At 43.4% G+C, this 22256-nt stretch overlaps 1 protein-coding gene across 1 annotated transcript in view; it reads left to right on the forward strand.

Annotated features, from left to right (window-relative positions):
- The window catches only part of LOC122920046 (calpain-1 catalytic subunit-like), a 40538-nt gene extending 19284 nt beyond the window's left edge, over nt 1-21254 (forward strand). Inside the window, exons 4-10 of the mRNA XM_044269256.1 lie at nt 1643-1761; nt 15563-15696; nt 15871-16039; nt 17601-17684; nt 19269-19354; nt 19446-19520; nt 21092-21254. Coding sequence (XP_044125191.1) covers nt 1643-1761; nt 15563-15696; nt 15871-16039; nt 17601-17684; nt 19269-19354; nt 19446-19520; nt 21092-21254 — 830 coding nt within the window. The remainder of the gene's footprint in view (nt 1-1642; nt 1762-15562; nt 15697-15870; nt 16040-17600; nt 17685-19268; nt 19355-19445; nt 19521-21091) is intronic.
- The last annotated feature ends 1002 nt before the right edge of the window (nt 21255-22256 follow it).

Raw genomic sequence — 22256 nt, forward strand, 5'->3', positions numbered from 1 at the left:
AGACATTGGTATACTTTTCAGATTTTCTTCGCCTTTTGCTGACATTCTCATTTTTGCTGAGTCACATTTTCATCTGTATCTAGTATCTGCAGTCGTCTCCAGTTCCTTTAGTACTTTAGTACTGCATCCTTACTGCCTCTCCGGCCAGTATTTCTAGTTTTTGCTTTGCTAAATCATAGTGAATAATGACACTAATTAGCTCATTGGCGCTCTGTCCACAAGCACAATGACAACTCTTCTCCCGACCACTATGTGCATGTGAACACAGCTCACTGTCCTCATTCTCATGGAGCTGCTCCTTTGATTGTGACTTCGGTTCACGTTTTGCCGCAAGATCCAAATACATGTGATGTGTGAAGACAGTCCTGTCTTTGTTTGCCCATTCACGTGAACATAGTGCAATTATTGGCATGGGGCATATATTGGACGTATACTCACATCATTAAAGGGGTGTTCCCATGATTCATGTAAAAAATAATGGAAACCAGACATTTCTAACAAAGCTAGAACCAGCCCGGTACCTCACATGGGTCCAGAGATGTCCCCATTCATTGTTCTGCTAGATTTATTTCAAGCTGGCGGCTTAGGGGCTGTGTGCTTTCTCAGGAGGCATGTCCTTTCTGCTGCAGCTGGTGGCACCGAGAATGTGCTGCCATCTCAGTAAGCGGGACAGAGAAATTACAAAAAGAGCAAACAGCAGGTGGCGCTATACAGATAAAGTTAATTGAATAACTCGGCAATAATACATTTGTAATTACATCCAATTACAAAAGTACTCAGATCCTGGTTAGAAAAATGTAGAATGTTTTTCATTGGATAACCCCTTTTTAACTGGCAAATACTTTACCATTAATGGTTGCTAAGAAGATGAAGACGTACTGGAAAACTATTTCGATCCTGTATACAGTGTGTCAGACTGTCTGATCATCCGGCTCTTTCCTCCAGCACAGAACAGTAATATAATGTTGAATTTCATAAGAATGGGAGCTTCACCTGATTTATAAAAAATATATATATGTATATTGTGCTTTGACATTTTTTTTTTGGCCTGTCTTCTATAGATTAGGTTCTCACAATGGGATTTGCACATGGATTTTGCCACTTATTCCGACCTGAAATCTGTTCGTAGTCCACATCCCTTAAATGTGAATAGGGCTATTTGCAAGCACTGACAATTTCAGCACAGATTTCAGCACAGAAATACGTGGTATTTTGCTAACTTTGGGTTGAAAGACAATGGGGCAAATCTGTGTACAGGTCCACGGCAATGCAAACTGCAAACCAGGGCACACCCTGCAATAGATTGCTGCGATGGATTTGCTTATTTACTTTGGCTTTTGGCTAACTTTCTTTTCTTCTCCCTTTCAGAAGTGTATAATTGTGAAAGGTGTGCCATGTGACCCTTTTTCACGGGCCAAGATGGCTTACAGAAGGGACACATTAACCATTTTATGTGCCATCAGCCGGCCAGGTTATGGGTTCAGAGATATCGGAGCGTAGGCTTCTTCAGCATGATAGCAGATCTGATAATCACATTTTTGCCTTTCTTCACCTTTTCACACTGTTGCCATAAATACCAGGAATGTTTCCTGTTGTAACCTCATATTAAGACTGTTTGTTCTCTTTTGCTCATTCTTTCCAGGTGACTGTTGGCTTCTCGCTGCTATTGCCTCCTTGACATTAAATGACACTCTCCTCCACCGAGTGGTTCCTCATGGTCAGAGCTTTCAGCAGAATTACGCAGGACTCTTCCATTTCCAGGTAATGACTGGTATCCTCACCTTTTAAGACTACTCCTAGACTGTCTGTAGCAATTTTATTGATTTTTTTTTTAACTCGAGCAACCACTGGAGTGCACGAGACTGCATACAACTTCATTTACTGCTATTGCTCAATAGTTAAAATCAATTAAAAGTGCTACAAAACGTCTAGGTGTAGCCTCAGCCATAGTGATTTTCACACATGGGTACTGCAGGTCAATGGGTTTGTGCCACGTAGTTGTTACTTGCAGCATGTTCTTTATTTCACATTTTTCACACAGGACTTGCCCATTCAAGTCAATGGATAGGGGGGAAAAAATCTGAACCACACTGAAGGACAGTCTGTTTTTGTCATGTATGTGAAAAACCTATAAAAACTGACCTCCTCACAGAAAAAATGTAAGGGCTTAAGAGATTTGCAGACAAAAAAACATTAGTTTTTCATTAACTGAACTATGACAAGTTAAAATTTTCTTGTGTGAATAAGCCCTTAAAGGGGTTATGCAGTAATTAGTATTGATGATCTATCAGAACATCGGGGGTCTGACACCCGGGATTGTTAGAAGAGGCCGGCACTCTTTGAGGGCTGCGGCCTCTTCCTAGGCCATGTGATGTCACCGCAAAAAAAATGTTAAAAGTACGTTTAAAAGGTTTTTCTAAGACTTATATACTGATTACCTATATTTTGAATAGGTCATCAATATCAGAACAGCGGGGGTCCGACACCCAGGCCCCCTGCCGATCAGTGGTTTGAGAAGGTTCTGGTGCTTGGAGTAGTGCCGCTGCCTTCTCACAGCTTTTCCCAGGCCATGTGAAGTCCCCCTTGTCAATCACATGGCACAGCCACTATACAATGTACGGCGCTGTGCTTGGTTAGCAGAAAGAAGGCCGCATCGGAGAACCGCTGCTTTCTCGAACATCTGATCAGTGTGGGTCCCAGGTGTCTGACCCCCACTGATCAGATACCGATGACCTATCCCAGGGATGGCCAACCTGAGGCTCTCCAGCTGTTGCAAAACTATAACTCCCATCATGCCTGGACAGTCTACAGCTATCGGCCTACAGCAGGGCATGGTGGGAGTTGTAGTTTTACAACAGCTGGAGAGCATCAGGTTGGCCATGCCTGACCTATCCAAATGATAGGTCATCAGTATAAAAGTCCCATAAAACCACTTTAAAATAATGCCATTGTTAAAAGGGTTTTCCCATGTGGACGTTTATGGCATATAGATAGGATATGCCATAAATGTTGGATAGGTGCAAGTCCCACCTCTGGGACCCACTCCTATCTCAAGAACGGAGCAGCGCAAGCTATAGGACTTCTGAATACAGCTGACTGAGCGCACGTGGGTATTTTCAGAAGTCCCATAGAAGTGCCTACAGAAAGCTGTGCATGTGTGGTGTGCTCTCCATTCACAGCAGGGCCCCATTCTTGATACAAGAGCAGGTCCCAGAGGTGGGACTTACACCTACCCAACATTTATGGCATATCCTATCGACATGCAGTTAATGTCCAGATGGGACAAGAAATATTCTCACTAAAACTGGGGTTTGCCCAGGACACCAACCCTCTTCATGCAGTCTGACCAGTCATATCCAAGGCAATAGTCTCATGGACTGGCCACCCACAACAGCACAACACGAGAGGGAAGGCAGTGTTTAGATAAGGCCACAATGAAGAAGATGGCCCTGGATGCTTACAACCATGCATCTATGGCCTGTAGGTAAAGCTGGGATGGAAGAAATGCCACTATCCCAGTGACAGCACAGTCTATTTCTTTAATAAGTGGTGAGCGGCGAATGCTACTTGTCTAGATGACTCTTGTCTAATTTACCATTTGTATGTAAAATGAATGCAGAGAACAGATGATCTCACTGAAGGTTATGGCTGAGGGTGTTATGTTTCAGGCTCACACCCATTATTGTTTGGTATCAAAACCTTTTTAATCTCCACAACTCCACCTTAATATGGCATTCCAACCAAGATACAAAGACCTGCACATGTCATATTGTAAGTCCTAGGTACTCAACCAGTAGATTGAGGTCCTGAGTAGATGATCACACTGCCTTGGTTCAACGCTAGGAACATTTTAATTTAGAAGTCATCATAGGACATGTGCCATACACTAAAACTGCTACTTTACTAAAGGGTCACTGTCGGTTCTGTAACTTTTGACATGTCATGACTCATGAGTTGACATCATTGGGTGTTTTGGTGACGAAACTGACGCTTCACAAGATTCTGAGGAAACTGATTGGGTGGTGCTCAGCAGAGTACTGCAGCCAGTGAACCATAGCTCAGTGCTGTAGGCATAAGGTGAACCTGTCACCATGAAAATGCAGTGCAATCGGCAGCACGTTGTAGAGCAGGAGGAGCTGAGAAGATGTAGGGGGTCATTTATCAATCTCAAATACTCCTAAATTAGGCGTATTTCAGGTACAGATTGTGGCGCAACAGTTAGTTCACTGCAGTCTGCGACTTCTCCCCGCTCACACCAGGTCTAAAATTGGGGGCATGGCGGGGAAGGGGTTTCAGGCGTAGAAAGACAGCTAGAAAGATGTCCTACATTTAGAACTGACGGAGAATCCACCGAAGTTATGAAAAGGCCGGCGCCTCTTCATAACTTCAACGAAACCACCGCCAGCTCAGGTCTTTCTTCAGACTGGCATCTAAAACGCGGTCCTACTAAATGTGCCCCATACTTTTATAGGAAAAGACTCCATGCACACAACCATGCAAATTGCAGATCTGCAAAATATGGATCTGGTTTGTGTGCTGTCCACATTTTTTTTGCAGACTAATTGTCTTCAATACATTTGGGGTGGACATTTTGTGTGTGCTTTCCACAAATATGTAGAACATGTCCTATACTTGTCTGCAAAATGTGGACCTATTGAAGTCAATGGGGCTTCAAAAATAATGCGGATGCAAAACTGACCACATCCATATTTTTGCAGACTGCAAAATGGATACAGTCATGTGCATGAGGCCTTACTTGCATTCTATTATTTAATTCTAGCAAGGGACTCATTTTCTGTTTTACTGAAAAAACTTTAGTGGTCTTCTGGTATACCACTACAGGCTGGGCGCTTGAGCGGTGTACGCGTGTAGTGTTATGTGCTTTCTGACTTCCTTTCTTTGTCCCTATTATTTTGCTACCACAGGAGGGTCTGGGTGGAGACGTATGAGATTAACTATTGTGACAGCAAATTTTGCTTCATACGCCTACTCTTCTCTCCACATAACTTGTGTTGCTGTATGGTTAATAAGGTTATTACTTTTGAAGTAGAAACGGGTAAATCAAGACTAAATGATCGCGCTGTCAAAAAGTTCTGAAGGCTGATAGAAGCTTAGCTGCCGGCACATGAAGGGTTGGTATAGCTGCCGTCCTGCATCTCACACAGATGAATCACTTTCCTGACAATGGGAGGCACCTCCCTGACTGTCAGCAAGAGCTGTAGAGAAGTGAGCTAACCGTTCCGGGTCTGCCTCTCTCTCTTTTGCTTATTGACAATGTAGTCCTTTCTTTGCCTTTTGTACATACGGCTGATCTGTAATGACTTTACTGTTTTTGCTTTATATTAACTTTTGAAAGGGTTTTTTAGTAGACCAGAATAATATATAGGATACATAAGATCCTTCTGGGTGGCAGTCATCATGGCCCATGTACAAGATAAATGTAAAATGCTCCTGGTCAGGAATAGGGTGGGCCTATCCCCTGTACAGGTTATCAGTATCTGATCGGTGGGGTCTGACACCCAGGACCCCTGCTGATCAGCTGTTTAATAAGGCACTGGCGCGCTTGTGAGCGCCACAGCCTTCTCTCAGCTCGCCTAGCACAGCGCCGTACGTTGTACAGCAGCTGTGCCTGGTATCGCAGCTCAGCCCCATTCACTTCTTAGTTTCTCCTAGGCTAGAAAGCTATGAGAAGTCCATGGTGCTACTATGAGTGCTGGTGCCTTCTGAAACAGCTGATCAGCAGGGGTCCCTGGTGTCGGACCCCCACTGATCAGATACTGGTGACCTATGCAGAGGATAGCAATACACAAAATGTAGAAGCAGCACCACTTGGTCCTTATTGCTTATACCAACTTCAACAATGGCCCTGTATCCAACGGCCAGAATAGATAGATAAATGCAGACGGTATCAGCAGCATCTCACATCGTTTTATTAGGACTTCAAAGCAACAATATACATAGCAGCAACGTTTCGGCCGATATACAGCCTTTGTCAAGTCTGTTCACATTGTGTTACATCCATATATATATGGTAAAAACAAGTGCGCCACCCCCATCCAGATCATCCAATTGCAGGCAATGGTATAAACTGACCATTCTTCAACCCCTCATTAGCCTAATATACCTCTGTCTCGCCTGAATGTCAACCAATCACACCATCAGTCAATCCCATCGTCACATGACGTCCAACATCGCTGTGTACCATGTGTAGATCATAACAACCATTACGGCGTTCGGCGTCCCTCACCGCTATGTGCGCATGTATGCACAGCTGTCCAATCACTCACGTCATAGTCTGTTACCTACGATGCGTCCGTGGGTCCGCCTCTCAGGGTCATGTCACTCCGTCCTCTGCTCTTGACGTCATCAGGCCGCGACAACCGCTTCCAACTCCATCATCATAGCGCCGACGCGCAACTATCTGACCTCACAGAGGGCGTCCCAGGATTGCCACGGCAATACACCGTGCCATTGGAGGCATCCAAATTTCTACAGAGGCCCCACAGGTATAAACTGCGATCAACCACCTATATATGAGCCGCCCAAAGTGATCGCAATCCACATTAAACAATATAGATTGTAGGACAGCAACACCAGACTACCTAAACAATTATTCCACATGATCCAGCAATGTCAGACCCACGAGTGCAATCAGGACACACTGTATATGTCCCAATATCCAGAGGCACTATATACACTCATATACATATAGCTTAATCAGTAGCTTAATTCTGTCCTGCCAAAAGTACATGTGAGCATAATCGTCTTCTTCGCCGTAACAGCAAGACAGAATTACCATATACCCTCCCTCGGATGATCATGGAGGGGAAAAAGGCCACTGTATGTAAAAACAATATACAAAATTGTACACCCACAAAGACATTACACAGCAACAACTCAATCAATAGTGGAAACATTGAACTCAATGATTAATCCATAAGGTTGGAGTGACTTCAAATTGTGTATCCATTTGAGTTCTTTTTTCCTTAAAATCTTATTCTTATCGCACAAAAGTTTGGTGGATCCCCCTGGCCGACCTATTGGGTCGGGCAGGGATTCCATCTTTAACACCGTCTCTATCTTTCTGGATAAGATCTTGCGTGTCCATGCGACCTCGGCCCCCTCCTATATTAGGGACACGGGACACTTCCTGACCAAATTGAGTGAGATTACACTGCCTAATGAGTTTTTGTTAGTTAGCTTTGATGTTGTATCATTGTACACATCTATTGACCATACATATGGGCTCAATGTCATCGATGTGACCCTGGCCAGCACGGGTCTCTCTCCTGGGGCGTGCTGGATGATCCTCGACCTCCTGGAGGTTGTCCTAAGGAGGAATTATTTCCTCTGGTGACACCTTCTACCAGCAGAAGCGTGGGGTGGCCATGGGGTCCAATGTGGCCCCCACCTACGCGGAGTTTGAGGATCAGCTGGTATATTGCTCAAATTATGTGAGAGTCCTGTGCTGGTGGTGCTACATCGGTGACCTTTTTATGATTTGGGAGGGTACCATTCTTGAATTAGACGAGTTGCACCAACACTTGAACTCTGGTGTCCAGGGACTTCAGTTCACTGTGACTGTTTCAAGCAGTGAGCTGCAGTTTTTGGACGTTAGGGTTTATCTGCAGGAGGGCGTTCTTAAAACCGATCTCTTTCAAAAATCTACTGATAAAAACACACTGTTGATGTATGATAGTAATCATCCACACAAGATGGTTGACTCGTTGCCATGGAGCCAATTATTACGGGTACGTCTGATTGTGTCAGAAGATGAAGTTTTTGAAAAACATGTTGATGAGATGTGTAGGATATCCCAAGAGATTGATTGGACGCACTAAAAAGAGAATCTCGCATATGAAGCGTAAGGGCACTCCCAATATGAGTTCACACAATAAAATAGAGACGAGAATCCCTTTTGTGTCCATCTATGGAGAGGACAGTGGCAAAATTGACACTTTCCTTAAAGAAAAATGGCAGATCCTGAGGTCTGCCGACTATCAAGGAATTTGAATTACCCCCCCATGATGGCATATAAAAGGGGCCCCAACATGCACACAAGATCGAGTTGTGAAGGTAGATGTTGGAGGGAAAGATTTGGATAGACAACTACTATTGGCCCTCCAAAAAATATGGGAATTTTCCTTGTCTCTCATGCTGCAACTGTAGTGGCATCATGAGAGGTGAGAGCTTCCCACATCCATACAGTGGCAAAATATACAAGTTGAAAGGATATTATACTCGTAGATCTAGAGACGTCATTTATATAATACAGTGCCCATGCAGTTTCATTTATGTCGGGGAGACAACTATGGAATTAAGAGAGCGGATTAATAAACGTAAGAGTACAATAAGGAAAGGCTTGATCGATAAACCTGTAGCAAAGCACTTTGAGTGTGGACATTCCATAAATCAATTACGTTTTCGGGCAATAGATGGGGTAGGGTATCTTAGAAGGAGAGGCGATAAGAATAAGATTTTAAGGAAAAAAGATTGCAAATGGATACACAATTTGAAGTCACTCCAACCTTATGGATTAATCATTGAGTTCAATGTTTCCACTATTGATTGAGTTGTTGCTGTGTAATGTCTTTGTGGGTGTACAATTTTGTATATTGTTTTTACATACAGTGGCCTTTTTCCCCTCCATGATTCATCCGAGGGAGGGTATATGGTAATTCTGTCTTGTTGGGACGGCGGAGTAGATGATTATGCTTGCATGTACTTTTGGCAATACAGAATTAAGGTATAGGTTAAGCTATATGTAAATGAATGTATATAGTGCCTCTTGATATTGGGCATATACAGTGCCTCTTGATATTGGGACACATATAGTGTGCCCTGATTGCACTCATGGGTCTGACATTGCTGGATTATGTGGAATAATTGTGTAGTTTGGTGTTTATGTCCTACAATCTATACTATATAGTGAGGATTGCTATAACTTTGGGCTATTCATACATAGGGGGTGATCGGAGTTTATGTTTATGGGGTATTTGCAGAAACCTGGATGCCTCCGATGGCGTTGTTGGTTGCCGCGGCAACCTTGGGCCGCCCTCTGTGAGGTCAGATGGTTGTGCGTCGGCGCTGTAATGATGTAGCCGGGACCGCTTGTCTCGGCCCAATGACGTTGACAGCAGAGGACGTAGCGACATGGTGCTGAGAGGCGGAACCACGGACGCATCGGAGGTAACATAGACTATGACACGGTTGATTGGACAGCTGTGCATACATGCGCACATAGCGGTGAGGGACGCCGTAATGGTTGTTATGATCTACACATGGTACAAAGCGATGTTGGATGTCATGTGACGATGGGATTGACTGATTGTGTGATTGGTTGACATTCAGGTGAGACATAGAGGTATATTAGGCTAATGAGGGGTTGAAGAATACTCATTGGTCAGTTTATACCATTGCCTGCAATTGGATGATCTGGATGGGGGTGGCGCACTTGTTTTTACCATAAATATATGGATGTAACACAATGTGAACAGACTTGACAAAGGCTGTATATCGGCCGAAACGTTGCTGCTATGTATATTGCTGCTTTGAAGTCCCAATAAAAGTCGATGATGTGAGATGCTGCTGATACCGTCTGCATTTATCTATGCAGAGGATAGGTCATTAGTATAAAGGGTACCTGAACCTTTGGTGAAATCATGATTTGTGCAGTTCCACGGCACTGACGGTTTTCATCTGCTCTGCTTGGCTTCTCCAGGGTGCAGAGTATGAATCCCATATACTTTCTGCAGATCTGTACTCTGCGTGCTGGAAATGCCAAACAAAGCCGATGAAACCTGACCGTGCAGAGATCTCCGAGAAGCACTGCTGTGCGATTGTGGTTTCACCAAAGGGTTTAGTTAAGCAATAGGTCATTTTACGTGATGCAAGGCATTCATACCTATAGGGGAATATACGGAAATGCAGAATTCTATAGCACAATGTTGCCCCATGCAGGTACCCAGTGCCAAGTATAGTATACACAGTTGCACCTTTGTCGCAGGGTTTTATATACCCGTTTATTCTGCCTAAGCGTGCAACGATTTGGTTTCTTTTCATGTGAAACATGCTTGCTCCAGGGCACTATTTCATTTACTTAAATTAACAGGAACACTTGGTGCAATGCAAAGTCAAATCTACCTGCAGCCATTTGCCTTCCCTGTATTCTCTTTCGTCATTATGGCATACACTGTATAACATCTATAGTGCTCATTTGCTCTGTACACTGTACTTTGCATTATGCACTGCACATGCATACTAAAACCTGGCTGATCTTCTTTAAAAACAGCATAAAGCATGGAATACTATTTGGTTTTGAATGAAAACAACAGGTACTTCTGTTTTTAAATGCAAATATCCATCATATCTATTGTTCTCTTTTTTTTTTTTTTTTTTTTTTTTTTTTTTTAAACTGAGATACATCCAGACCTTCCCCTTTCTACTAGAGATTTAAACAAAGCCATAGTCACATAGAGGCACAGCCGGATCCTCAGTGAGAAATCTCTGTGGAGACGACTCCCAAAATGCCCCAAAGTTGGCAGCAACGTTATGCAGTATTAGACTAACAGATGAGCAATACGATTGTCAGGTAGGAAGCGTTCCTTCCCGACCATCGCCTGTTGGTCGGTGGAGACCTCCTTCGCTAATGCCATCAATTGTCCCCATGCAGAATCCGTATTGGCCATCAGCAGAGCGTGATTAGACAGCACAATCTGCTTTCAGCATAAAAGATGCGATTGCCTGGGTAATCGTCGGCACTTTTATAAGGCAGGTCATTGCTAGCAAGTATCCCTACAAATGCTTGTTGGCAATGATCAGGCCGACCCTCAGCCAGTGTAATACAGGCCTTACATACACACCGTGTACTACAATCTCAATCTGACCTTTTGTGATCAATGATACAGATAACAGTTTGGAGTTGATTCTGGCAGTTCCATAGAGAATCAATAGATCCTGCCACCCTGTCAGGACAGGGGATCAGTGAGGGTACCAGAAATCAGTTAGTTATCTCCTATCCAGTGGACTAGTGAAGGTCCAGACAGGTGTTACCAGTTGGAAGTGTGTCCCCACACTGGGTACACAACAAGTCTATTGTGGGAATCACACTCCATGTGTAAGTGTGATTCTCCATTCTGGAAACTGCTCGTCTTGCAGGACCGCAGGGCATTATACTGATTTATAATGCTATGTGCCTCTGCTTGACCTTACTTCTACAGTATCAGTGGCATAAAGCTGTCAGTATAATTCTGTATCTGTAAGGTCAAACAGAGGCACAGCACATAATAAATCATGATAATGCTGTGCGCTTCTGCAAGACCAGAACGGAGGATCACACTCGCGCACACGGACAGGCTCGGACCGGCCCACCGGGGAGGCGGGGAATTCCTCGACAGGCCTCCAGTCTCCTGCGCCCGTAGATAAGACGGAGGAGTAATTGTTTCTCAGCAGAGATAAATATTATAGCCACTAGGTGGCAGTATCGCACAGTGATGCAGCCTCCTACTGGTGTAAATTTGTACAGGAGGCCCCGCAGTATCTTCTAAGCTTCCCGGGCTGCTGGCTGTGAAGGAGGAGAGAACATGTCTGGCCATCCTCCTGCCCTCCCTGCTGTTAGAAAATTGTGGTTTCTGGAGAGAAGGACTCCTCTGCGGTGCTGGGCTGATTTCTCAGGTGTGTGACAGTAGTGAGCTGTAGGAGACTGTAAGGCGGAAATGGGTGATTTGTTTATAGCAGACACAGATCTGTGTATGTGTGCTGTCCTCTGCAGAGTTCAGAGTGGCATTGGGGGGACTCTGTCCTAGGTCCCCCCAATGCATCTGCTTAAGGTGCACCCCCATTAGTGTCACAGCTCCAGATGCCCCCACTCTACATTAACCCCTAATATTGCCTCTTCTCTAGTTGCCCCCCTAATACCTCTGCTCCAGGATCACCACCATTACCCTGCCTCAGGCGACCCTAATTCCTCTGCTTTAGATGTGCCCCCATAAATGCCCCAGCTGCATATGCCCCCACTCTAAATGCACCACTAATATTGCCTCTTCTCCAGTTACCCCTGCTCCACGATCCACACTATTACCCTGCCTCAGGTGACCCTAATGTTTCTGCTTCAGTTATGACCCTCCGTTTGTGCCCTTTGCTCACGTTGCTCCTCTAGCACCTTTGCTTGTGCTTTGTTAAAGGTTGTGACCTGCAAAGGGGGTTGGACTTATGACTGAAAAATTCTGCACAGTGCGTCATATTCTCCAGTATTGATACGGATGGTTTACATGGAGGCAGTGATGATATTCCGTATTTACAGGCATCACTGCTGCCATGTAAAGAGATACTGGTGGAGGATTTAAAGGGGTTGTCCAGGTTTTCAAGTTATCCTCTCCACACCATACGGCATAACTATATGAATAGTGGGGTCCAATTCTGTGACCCCCCACTGATCGAAGGAACGGGTCCTGTTCCCCCTTTTTGATGGTGTGGCAGGCCACACATATGCCCTGCTGCTCGATTTATTCTCTTTGGGATCACTGGAAATAGCCAGCGCTGTACTCGGCCATCCCAGCGACCCCATAGAGAATGGATGAAGAGGCAGGGCATATGCTCGACCTGCCACTCAATCAAGAAGGGGGTTCAGTGGGGGCTCCAGTGTTCAGATCCCACGAATCACTTAGTTATCGCCGAACCTGTGATAGCGGATAACTAGAAAAGTGGACACTTGCCCCCTTTTAACAGGCGAGCATTTCTATTTTAGTTTGACACATATTTTGCGCCTGATTTTTTATTTTTTATTTATTTTTTTTATTTATTTTTTTACACCCAAAGAAAACCTTTAAGGATTGAGAATATGAAAAGGTCCAACAGCTATGACACGACAGGTGATAAGTGTCTGATTGATGGGGGTCTGACTGCTGGGACCGCCATGATCAAGGGAACGTGGTTTTAAGACCCTTGTGTACATAGATTGGCGGTAATGTAGTTGAATGTCTCAGGACCCCTTTTTTCATGACCAGTGGGTGTTCCAGCAGTCAGACCCCCAGCAATCTGATATTTATCACCTATCCTGTAGATAGACAATAGTTCATTATGGTAGGACAACCCTTTTATTTATAATGTAGATTATGTACAATATGAGGAGGTTAGGATTTGGTAAATTTCATGCCAGACATTTATGCTTATAGGGGTTAAAGGGTTTGTCTCGCTTCAGTAAATGGCATTTATCATGTGGTTAATACAAGGCACTTACTAATGTATTGTGATTGTCTATATTGCCTCCTTTCAATCACATTATACACGGTACGTATCCGTGGTTATTACCACCATGTAATCAAGCAGTGATGGCCGTGCTTACACATTATAGGGAAAGGCTGGAAGTGCGCATAGGCCAATACCTTTACCTATAGTGTGCAAGCACGACCACCGCTGATGGATTACATGGTGGTCATAACCACGGATACATGTTGTGTATAATGTGATGGAAAAGAGTCAATATGGACAATCACAATACATTAGTAAGTGCCTTGTATTAACTGCATGCTAAATGCCATTTACTGAAGTGAGACAAACCCTTTGTGTGCTACACTTAATAGGGTTAGGCATAAATGTCTTGGTGTGTGCATTGCATGTTTCCTATGTGTGATTGGTGTGTGCTATATATATTCTATGTATCAGTGGTGTATGTGCAGCATGTGACATATCAGTGGCATGTGAGCCATGTAGAAGTGTCTTGTGTGCCACATGTGTCCAGTGAGTGATTGGTGTGCGCTGCATGTGTCTTGTTTCTGACTGACTTAAAGGGAGTCTGTCACCTCCATATGACCATATACAGCACTTACATGGCGCTGTAGCACACCTATACATGATTCTAATGGTACCTTTGTTATTTTCTCTAGACGTTTCTTTCATATGCAAAAGAGCACTCGCAAGTGCCCGGGGGGGTGTTCCGTGTGTAGGTGCCCAGGCTGCTCTGCCTTTTTAACAGTTACTCCTCCCCAGCCTCTTCCTTTGCCCGCCCTCCTATTCCCTTGTATCATCCCTAGGTCCGGCCGAGAGCACACTGCAATGCCCATTTTGGGTACGGCATCAATTCCACTAGTGTGCATGCGCCAGCCGGCCTCTAATAGAACAGTCCTATCCTTGTCTGTAATGCCGACAATAATAGGACATGTTCTATTATTTTGCAGAACGGCCATGCAGACTTACAGAAACGGAATGCACACGGAGTAATTTATTATTATTTTTTTCTTTGCGGACCTGTTGAAGTGAACGGTACAGACATAGAAAAACAAAGTTAGTTTACTTTCACACTCGCGTTTTGGGCGGAACCTTCATGGATCAGCAAAAACGGATCCGTTACAATAATACAACCGCATGCATCCGTCATGAACGGATCAGTTTGTATTATCTGTAACATAGCCAAGACGGATCTGTCATGAACTCCATTAAAAGTCAATGGGAGATGGATCAGTTTTCTTTTGTGCCAGATTGTTTCAGAGAAAATGGGACTTACATTGTGTGCCAGGACGGATCCCTTTGGCTCAGTTTTGGCAAGCGGACAGCGAAACGCTGCAGGCAGCGTTTTGGTGTCCGCCTTCAGAACGGAATTGTGACTGAACTGATGCAAACTGATGCATTCTCAGCGGATCCTTTTCCATTCAGAATGCATTAGGGCAAAACTGATCTATATTGGACCGCTTGTGAGAGCCCTGAACGGATCTCGCAAACGGAGAACCAAAATGCCATTGTGAAAGTAGCCTTAGTGTGCAGGAGCCCTAAGGTGGGCCCCCAGAATCAGTTACACTGGTGGGCCCTAAGTACCCCAGTCCAACCCGATTCCTGCAATGAACCACTATTCAGTCAGTGTTGCCAGTGTTAGACTGTGCAGGGACATGCCTTCAATTAGTAACACCTTTATTACAAATTGCAAGCGTAGATAGTTCAAGTGAATGGGTCTGCATCCGTGATGCGGGGTGCACACGGCCGGTGCCCGTGTTTTGCGGACCTGCTGTTTGTACGCCGCAATACAGGCAATGGCTGTGTGCATGGCTGTATACAATACTAAAAGCACTTGGGTGCCATTAGTCAATGTTGTACATAGCGACTACTTTCTAGTGTTGAGTGAATTGAAGTCAAACGTATTGACTTGGATCTGAATTTCAGGAAAAATTTGAATCGCCACAAAGCCAAATTTCCTTGTGCTTCGTGGTAACTAATCAATTTTCCATGAAATGGCGGTAAAAAACAAAAAAATACATTTGCATGTGAAGAGGCCATTGTGGCCTTCTTGATTGAAGATACCGCGCGGTGACTTATGACATCACCACGCAAGATTTCGCACAGTATCTTCAATCAAGATGGCCGTGACTACCTCTCTGCGATCAAATGGATAAGGTGAGTATTTATTCTTTTACCCTGATTAACCCCTGAAAGGCCCAGATGGTAGCCTCAGGTCGCCGTTCCCTGTCATCTCACCAGCAAATTGTCAGTAAGCTAATTTCTTTGTGTAATTTGGCAAACCAGCTGGATCGAATTTTCCATAACTTCACTCGCCTCTTCTGCTTTCTCTTAACAGCTATGGCAGTTTGGCGAGTGGGTAGATGTGCTGGTTGATGACTATCTCCCAGTTAAGGATGGAAAACTTGTCTTCGTACACTCTGCCTCAGGGAATGAATTCTGGAGTGCACTGCTGGAGAAGGCCTATGCTAAGTATGAGTGCTCACTAACCTAATGCACATATAAAATGCCTAACATGATATACTTTTTATATTGGTGCTTGGAATCGGACATTTCATAACTCAACAGCTATCAAAATTGTACGATAGTAAAACCTTAGAATTCTACCCATACACAATTGATTACAATCATGCATATTTCTTACAGGGCTAATGGGAGTTATGAAGCTCTCTCTGGAGGGAGCACTTCTGAAGGCTTTGAAGACTTTACAGGAGGCGTTACTGAGTGGTATGAGCTGAAGAAGCCTCCTGCAGACCTTTTCGGCATTCTCTTAAAGGCTTTGGAGAGGGGATCCCTCATGGGCTGCTCGATTGATGTAAGTGAACCCTAGGATTGTTTTTACCAGTTATGCCTCAGAACTCATGGACATTATTCAAGAGGACCTAATTTACAAAGAGTAAACCATGCACCTCCCTTAAATCATGCTGCTCCCATGAGTTCACTAGTGTCAATTGTTTTTGGGCCCCTTGAGACTTGCCCCCATTTTTATTGGCAGAGCATTTTACAGTCACTTCTGTCCTGAGGTGGAGACTTGGGGATCCCTATGATGGTGTCCAATAATCACAGACCATGTCAGAGCAGCGTTTTCCTGGCTGGAGTCAGTATACAGGGAACGTGGTGATGGTAGCCATACTGACTCTGGCCGGGAAGATACCACTGTGATGCTGTCTACACTTATTGGACAGCATCTAAGTGATCAACCTCAGGAGAGAATAGACTGTAGATGTCCCCTTGGCAAACCACAGCCCTATAAAATACAGGGTGCCAATATTGGGAATAGGTGCCACTGGTGCATTTATGGGGGCGAAGTAACTGAAGAGAGGTGTGTGGTATACTTTTTGGAAGCTAGTGACCTGTCCTCTTTAACTTTAGTCCATTGTCTTTCTGCCAGGACCTTTATGGCATACCTGCCTACCATATGAAACCATTTGACATTTATTTGTGCGGGAACTCATTTCAGACAATTCTCAGATCTTCCCCAATCCAATGAATGTGCAACAATATCAGAATTTTAATTGTTTCATGAATTAATCTGGTAACTAAATATATGTTCTCTAATATTAGGGAAGTATATTATAGCTACCGGTCCATACTTCTAAGAGACGAAACGGCGCAAAAGTGTTGCGACTTGTGTCTACTGTGAGCAATGAAAGAATTCAGTGGACTCCTAGTCTGGTATACTTATGAGAGGAGTGCCCCCTACCCCTCAGAGCAGTGACTGAGAGGCTCTGTGCACATCTGCATCCGAGGCTCAGGCAGAGAGTCCGTCCATACGGATGGGAACAATAGCACTGCATGCTGCGCATTTTTTCCCATCCAAAAATGACAGGTTCCTTGTTGAAACCCGACAAATGCAAATATACAGTAAGTCAATGGGGTCTGTTGGGTGCTGCTGATGTCCATTGTGCGATGGATCTGGAACTGTGCTTTATATTTCTGTTTCCATCTCAGAAATGATTGCTTTGATTTGATAGGTTTGTAGGCTACCTTTGCAACCTAGCTATCATCTTTTAATTTTTTTACTTTCTGATTTTGAGTTGTTCTTTCCCATATTGTAGACAATGATAATGGACAAAAATTATCAGCACATTAGATTTGTCAACACATTGGAAAATAACTATATGATGATCATGATCCTTCATTTTCCAAATGATGATGATCCCTACAAGGTTCTGAGATCGTTGATTCTATCTGATGTACTGGTGAGACAGGCTCACTATGCTTCTCGAATGCGTCCAGTACCACTCCTTCTATGAGAAAATTCTTCAGTATTTATGATTACCATGCCTGATTTGTCATTTCTCTCTTAACATGATTTGATGGTATGATGATGGTATTTTCATTGGACTTTCATTGATTTTGCTTATTGTCTATAGATAACAAGTGCAACCGATATGGAAGCCGTAACATTCAAGAAACTCGTCAAAGGTCATGCATATTCTGTTACAGGAGCAAAGGAGGTAATCCTATACAGTATATGACCAACCCACATGTTTTTAGGATACTACTAGTTGTAAAATGAGTTTACATCAACGTTACACCACATGCCCGCTGATCAATGGCAGAGGGGTCAGCTCACTTTACTTGAGTCTTTTCTCCCATTCTCAGTAGTGGGGTGCAAATTATATGGGATGGACCCACCTATGTTTTGCACCCATGTTTTATGTCTGTGCCTCTACATAACTTTGGTGCTTCCTCCCACAGTGACTTGAGACCAGCATGGAAAATGCTGTCTTAAAAAATGTCCCCCAGGTCTCCATTTTATCGTCCTTACACAATTTTGAGTTGTCTCTTCCTAGAGCCATGGACATGAATGATCAATACATTTGGCATCTTTTCTGAGCTTTTCATTAATTGGACCAATTCAGCTATTAATGGAGTCTCAGGTCTTACCCAATATTGAGAGAATGGGGTCCCTTGTGTAACTTAATTGAAGTATCTTGACGTCTGGGTATCTAGGGAATATGTGACTCTTGAGTATTAATCCTCTGATAGTCATAAGATAGCGTTCCACTTTCGGTATTAGGTCGTGCAAACTTGGTAAAGATGACCTTTGATGCTGCAAGTGTTATATTTCTCCTGAATGGTTGCTGGTGCATCTTTTAAATTTGTATAGTTTTTGGGGGGAACTTAGTTAGCAGAAGAAGGTACCTAGTATTATGTTGAATAAGCTACAATTGGCTAAGGATAAGGGAGGAATAGCGGTGCCTAAAGCATGGGCATATTTTTTTGCATCCCAGTTTAGGCTTTGATAGTTGAGTTAAATACAGTATGTTTATCAGTTGTATGACAATGGGACATTTCCATTCCATCGGAATTTAACCTTTCACGCTCCATTTTCTATAAATACTCGCAGCTGAGGTATGCAGCTCAATGTCAGCATCCCGCTACCCCGTTAGTTATTTCTGGCTTGGATGAGTTTGATCATATTGTTAGTGTTACTATCTCCTGCGACTTGATCTTATTTGCTTACAAGAACCTATTGGAAGGGTGTTTGAATAAACCTCTGTGTGGTCTAAAGGAAAAGCTGGAGGGTCACTGTCTGATTAAATGTGCACGGTTAAATCATAGACTACGCCATTATTGTCTTAATGTACTGTAGCTCATAGACACTCTCGTTTCTTTCTTTTATTTAGGGTATATAGATCACCATTACTTTTATTTAAAAGGAGTATTAGCTTGGACACCAAACCTATTCCATACCTCAAGTCTAACGTCATACTTCAAACTGGTCAGCCGATCCTGACAATTTTGGCTGAGCACCTAATGTGTATGGGGGCCTCCCAACTGTACCCAACATTAACTGTCTGATCTTATTGTTCTTGGTGAGATAAGCCACCCACCTGAGGAGTCCTGCAGTGGCTTTCTCTTCTCTCATTCACAACACTTAGTGTTCTCGTCCTTACCGAGTGTCGGGGTGGATTGGGCAAGATACTGTTTGGCCGAACAAGTGTTTAGCTGATGATTATCCCATGTATATGGCCAGCCTGAAGGACTAATTTGGTAAGATAATACTCAGTAAGATAAATCTCCTTTTCTTTTAGGTCAACTATAGAGGTCAGAACACAAAGCTAATTCGGATGAGAAACCCTTGGGGCGAGGTGGAGTGGACTGGAGCATGGAGTGATAAGTAAGTAACAGAATAGATTTCTATGTTTCATGTAATAAAAAATGGCTTTTTCACAAAAGACTTAAACTTCAAATATATTGTCTTGTTCTAGCTCTAATGAGTGGAATTCTGTGGATCCTTCACAGAGAGATGAACTGAGAAATAAAATGGAGGATGGTGAATTTTGGTGAGTGTGAAAAGAACTTATTAATCTACAGCACTAATAACACTAGTTCTAATAGCAGGAGTGCTTTTCATACAGGGTACTACTACACTGACACATGATTTATATTAGTAGTCTTTTAAGCCGTGGCTCAACCGTTGTATAAAACTACAACTCCCAGCATTCACCGACGGATATAGCCTGTCAGGGCATGCAGGGATTTCAACTGGTAATCTACAGGGTCGATGGAGGCTTGTGATAAGATGTCACAGGCAGCAGTGTAATCTGTCTAGCTCCTGCTATCATATATGACTTTTAATAGTTCCTCCAGTAAATGTTGGCCATTGATGCAGTAAGTGCTTGAGAAGACATTCCAGAATCCTCAAATGGCACCTTTTGCTTTGAAATTTGGCAGCAATTTACACACAGGTGTAATAGATATAAGAATAAAGACCTACTGAAGTAGCTCAGATATCTCATTTTGTAAGATGTAGTTTACTCTATGAAGCCATCCTCCATAGGAAGCGGCTCTATATTTACCAAACTTGTATACACTATCAAAGGCTAAATCTTGCCACTACACCGCCCATTATAGTGATTAATATCCATCTTAGAGGGGTTATAAACTATTGGGATATTACTTTTTGGCCTTCTAAGCTATTTATGACTAGTTGAGTATTGTGCTACAATTTTTATTTGGCATAGAATGTTTCTGGCTAGTGGCGCTCCAACTTCTGGGACACCACCAATCTTCCCCTTTTAAGTTTGCCCTGAACAATAAGGTGGCACGGTGATGCTGTGCTGCAGTTATCTGCACAGCGGACAGCTTGGGCATCACAGTGCAGAAGAAATCGGTGAAGGGGGTGCCGCATTAAATTAGTGCTTAAAGGGCTTTCCAATACATTTTTATACTGTTGGACAATCCTCTGGATAGGTCATCGATATCTGATCAGTGGGGGGGTCCGACACCCAAGATCCCTGACGATCAGCTGTTTGAGAAGGCATCGGTGCTCGCAGAAGCACCGTAGCCTTCTCTCTGCTCACCAAGCATTGTGTGTTTAATTGTGTTGAGCTGCTCTTAGGCCATGGGACCAATGATCATGACTTCACATGGCCTAGAGTCAGACTAAGCTGAGAGAAGGCCGCAGTGCTACTGCAACACCGGCGCCTTTTCAAACAGCTGATCGGACCCGCACTGATCAGATATTGATGGTCTATCCAGAGGACAGTTAAGCAGTAGAAAAGTCCTTTAAAAGCTGTAATAAGATTGGTTACAAAACTCAACATCTGCACTACGTTTGGTTTAACTGGAGCCTAAATTCCAATCCTATAATATGCAAATAACAAGAGCGAGCTATGTGCAAATGTGGGAACTGGTAAGCATGTATCACTAAAATAAACTTTTGAGAAGAAGTAAGGTATGAGGAAAGTGCACAGCATCACTTTACATAGTGTGTGCATTTTTCCTATAGACATTAAGATTGTATTTTGTTAAAAAAATATATATATTTTATATAATTTTCAAAACTGTAGTTATTTCAAACTGATATTAAATATGAGTTTTCTGTCTCTATTTTTGGTTTCCTTCCCTGCAGGATGTCTTTCCAAGATTTCCTTCGTGAATTTCTCGTCTTGAGATTTGTAATCTCACTCCGATGCCTTAACTGCACGCAGATTCCGCAAGTGGAACACAACCCTTTACAGCGGAAGTTGGAGGAAAGGGAGTACAGCCGGCGGGTGCAGAAACTTCCCAGGTAAATATAACAGATGTTCTGGAATATACTGCAATTTACCCATCCAGAGTTCTTGACTAATTTCCTCATTTCTATGCTCCAATATGTATTATTGTGTTTGTCAAAAAATTCCCCAAACCTGTTTTTGTGAAGAGACACATTTCTGTGCGGTTCAGTAAAGTGATATTTACCTTGTAACCATTCTAAAGAATGTATTAAAAACATCTGTCACCATGAACAACCCTATTAAACAAATTAACCCAGGAATACTGCCCGGTAGGCTTGATCATAGTGACTAAAAATAGCCCTTTTTCTGTAAATGAGAAATTCTTACTTTTAGTTATAGGTAAATGAAGTGCTTGGCGAGCCGAAGGGCTAGTCTAGCCTCCTTGGAGCAGCACTCACCTCCACCTCTCCTCGTCGCTATTCTCCATCCCAGTGAGATAGACAGGGCCAGGCGCCCTCACTGCTGTGGTGCCTGGCCCTGAAACCTCATGTATGTGCCAGCGCAAGGAAGATCTCAGAGGGGTTGTCCCCGGTCTGAGAGCTTCACTACACATGCACTGATAAGGTATTAAGGTATTTAGCAATGATCTAGAGGCAGCATGCTTGAGTATGAGTAGGTACTAATGGGTGTATATCTGACTTATCTAGGGGTGTGGTTTTGGGGATACTCGTATTGGCCATCCAAGTATTTTGTATACTCTGTGTGGTACATATATTCAATTTTTCCTGGTCTAGGTTGAGCCTTCTAAACCAATTGGTTTTTTTTCCCCTGTGTGATCCCGCTTTATACTCGCTATACTTGATCCTTTAAAGGGAGTCTGTCACCACATTTGAGCATATTAGACTGATCAAATAGCGTTATATGGTGGTAAAGGGATAGTTTTGAAGACGGTGGTTGCATGCTTTTCAGGGCAGGGATATTTTAGGGAAGGATTTAAGTTTTTCTTGGAACTAAAAGTTAAGTTTTTTTAAGTAGGTTGTAAATTTGGGTTCTGTGAAGTATTCAATTTCCATGCAGCAC

The sequence above is a fragment of the Bufo gargarizans genome, chromosome 10, assembly GCF_014858855.1.
Source record: "Bufo gargarizans isolate SCDJY-AF-19 chromosome 10, ASM1485885v1, whole genome shotgun sequence".
Taxonomy (NCBI): domain Eukaryota; kingdom Metazoa; phylum Chordata; class Amphibia; order Anura; family Bufonidae; genus Bufo; species Bufo gargarizans.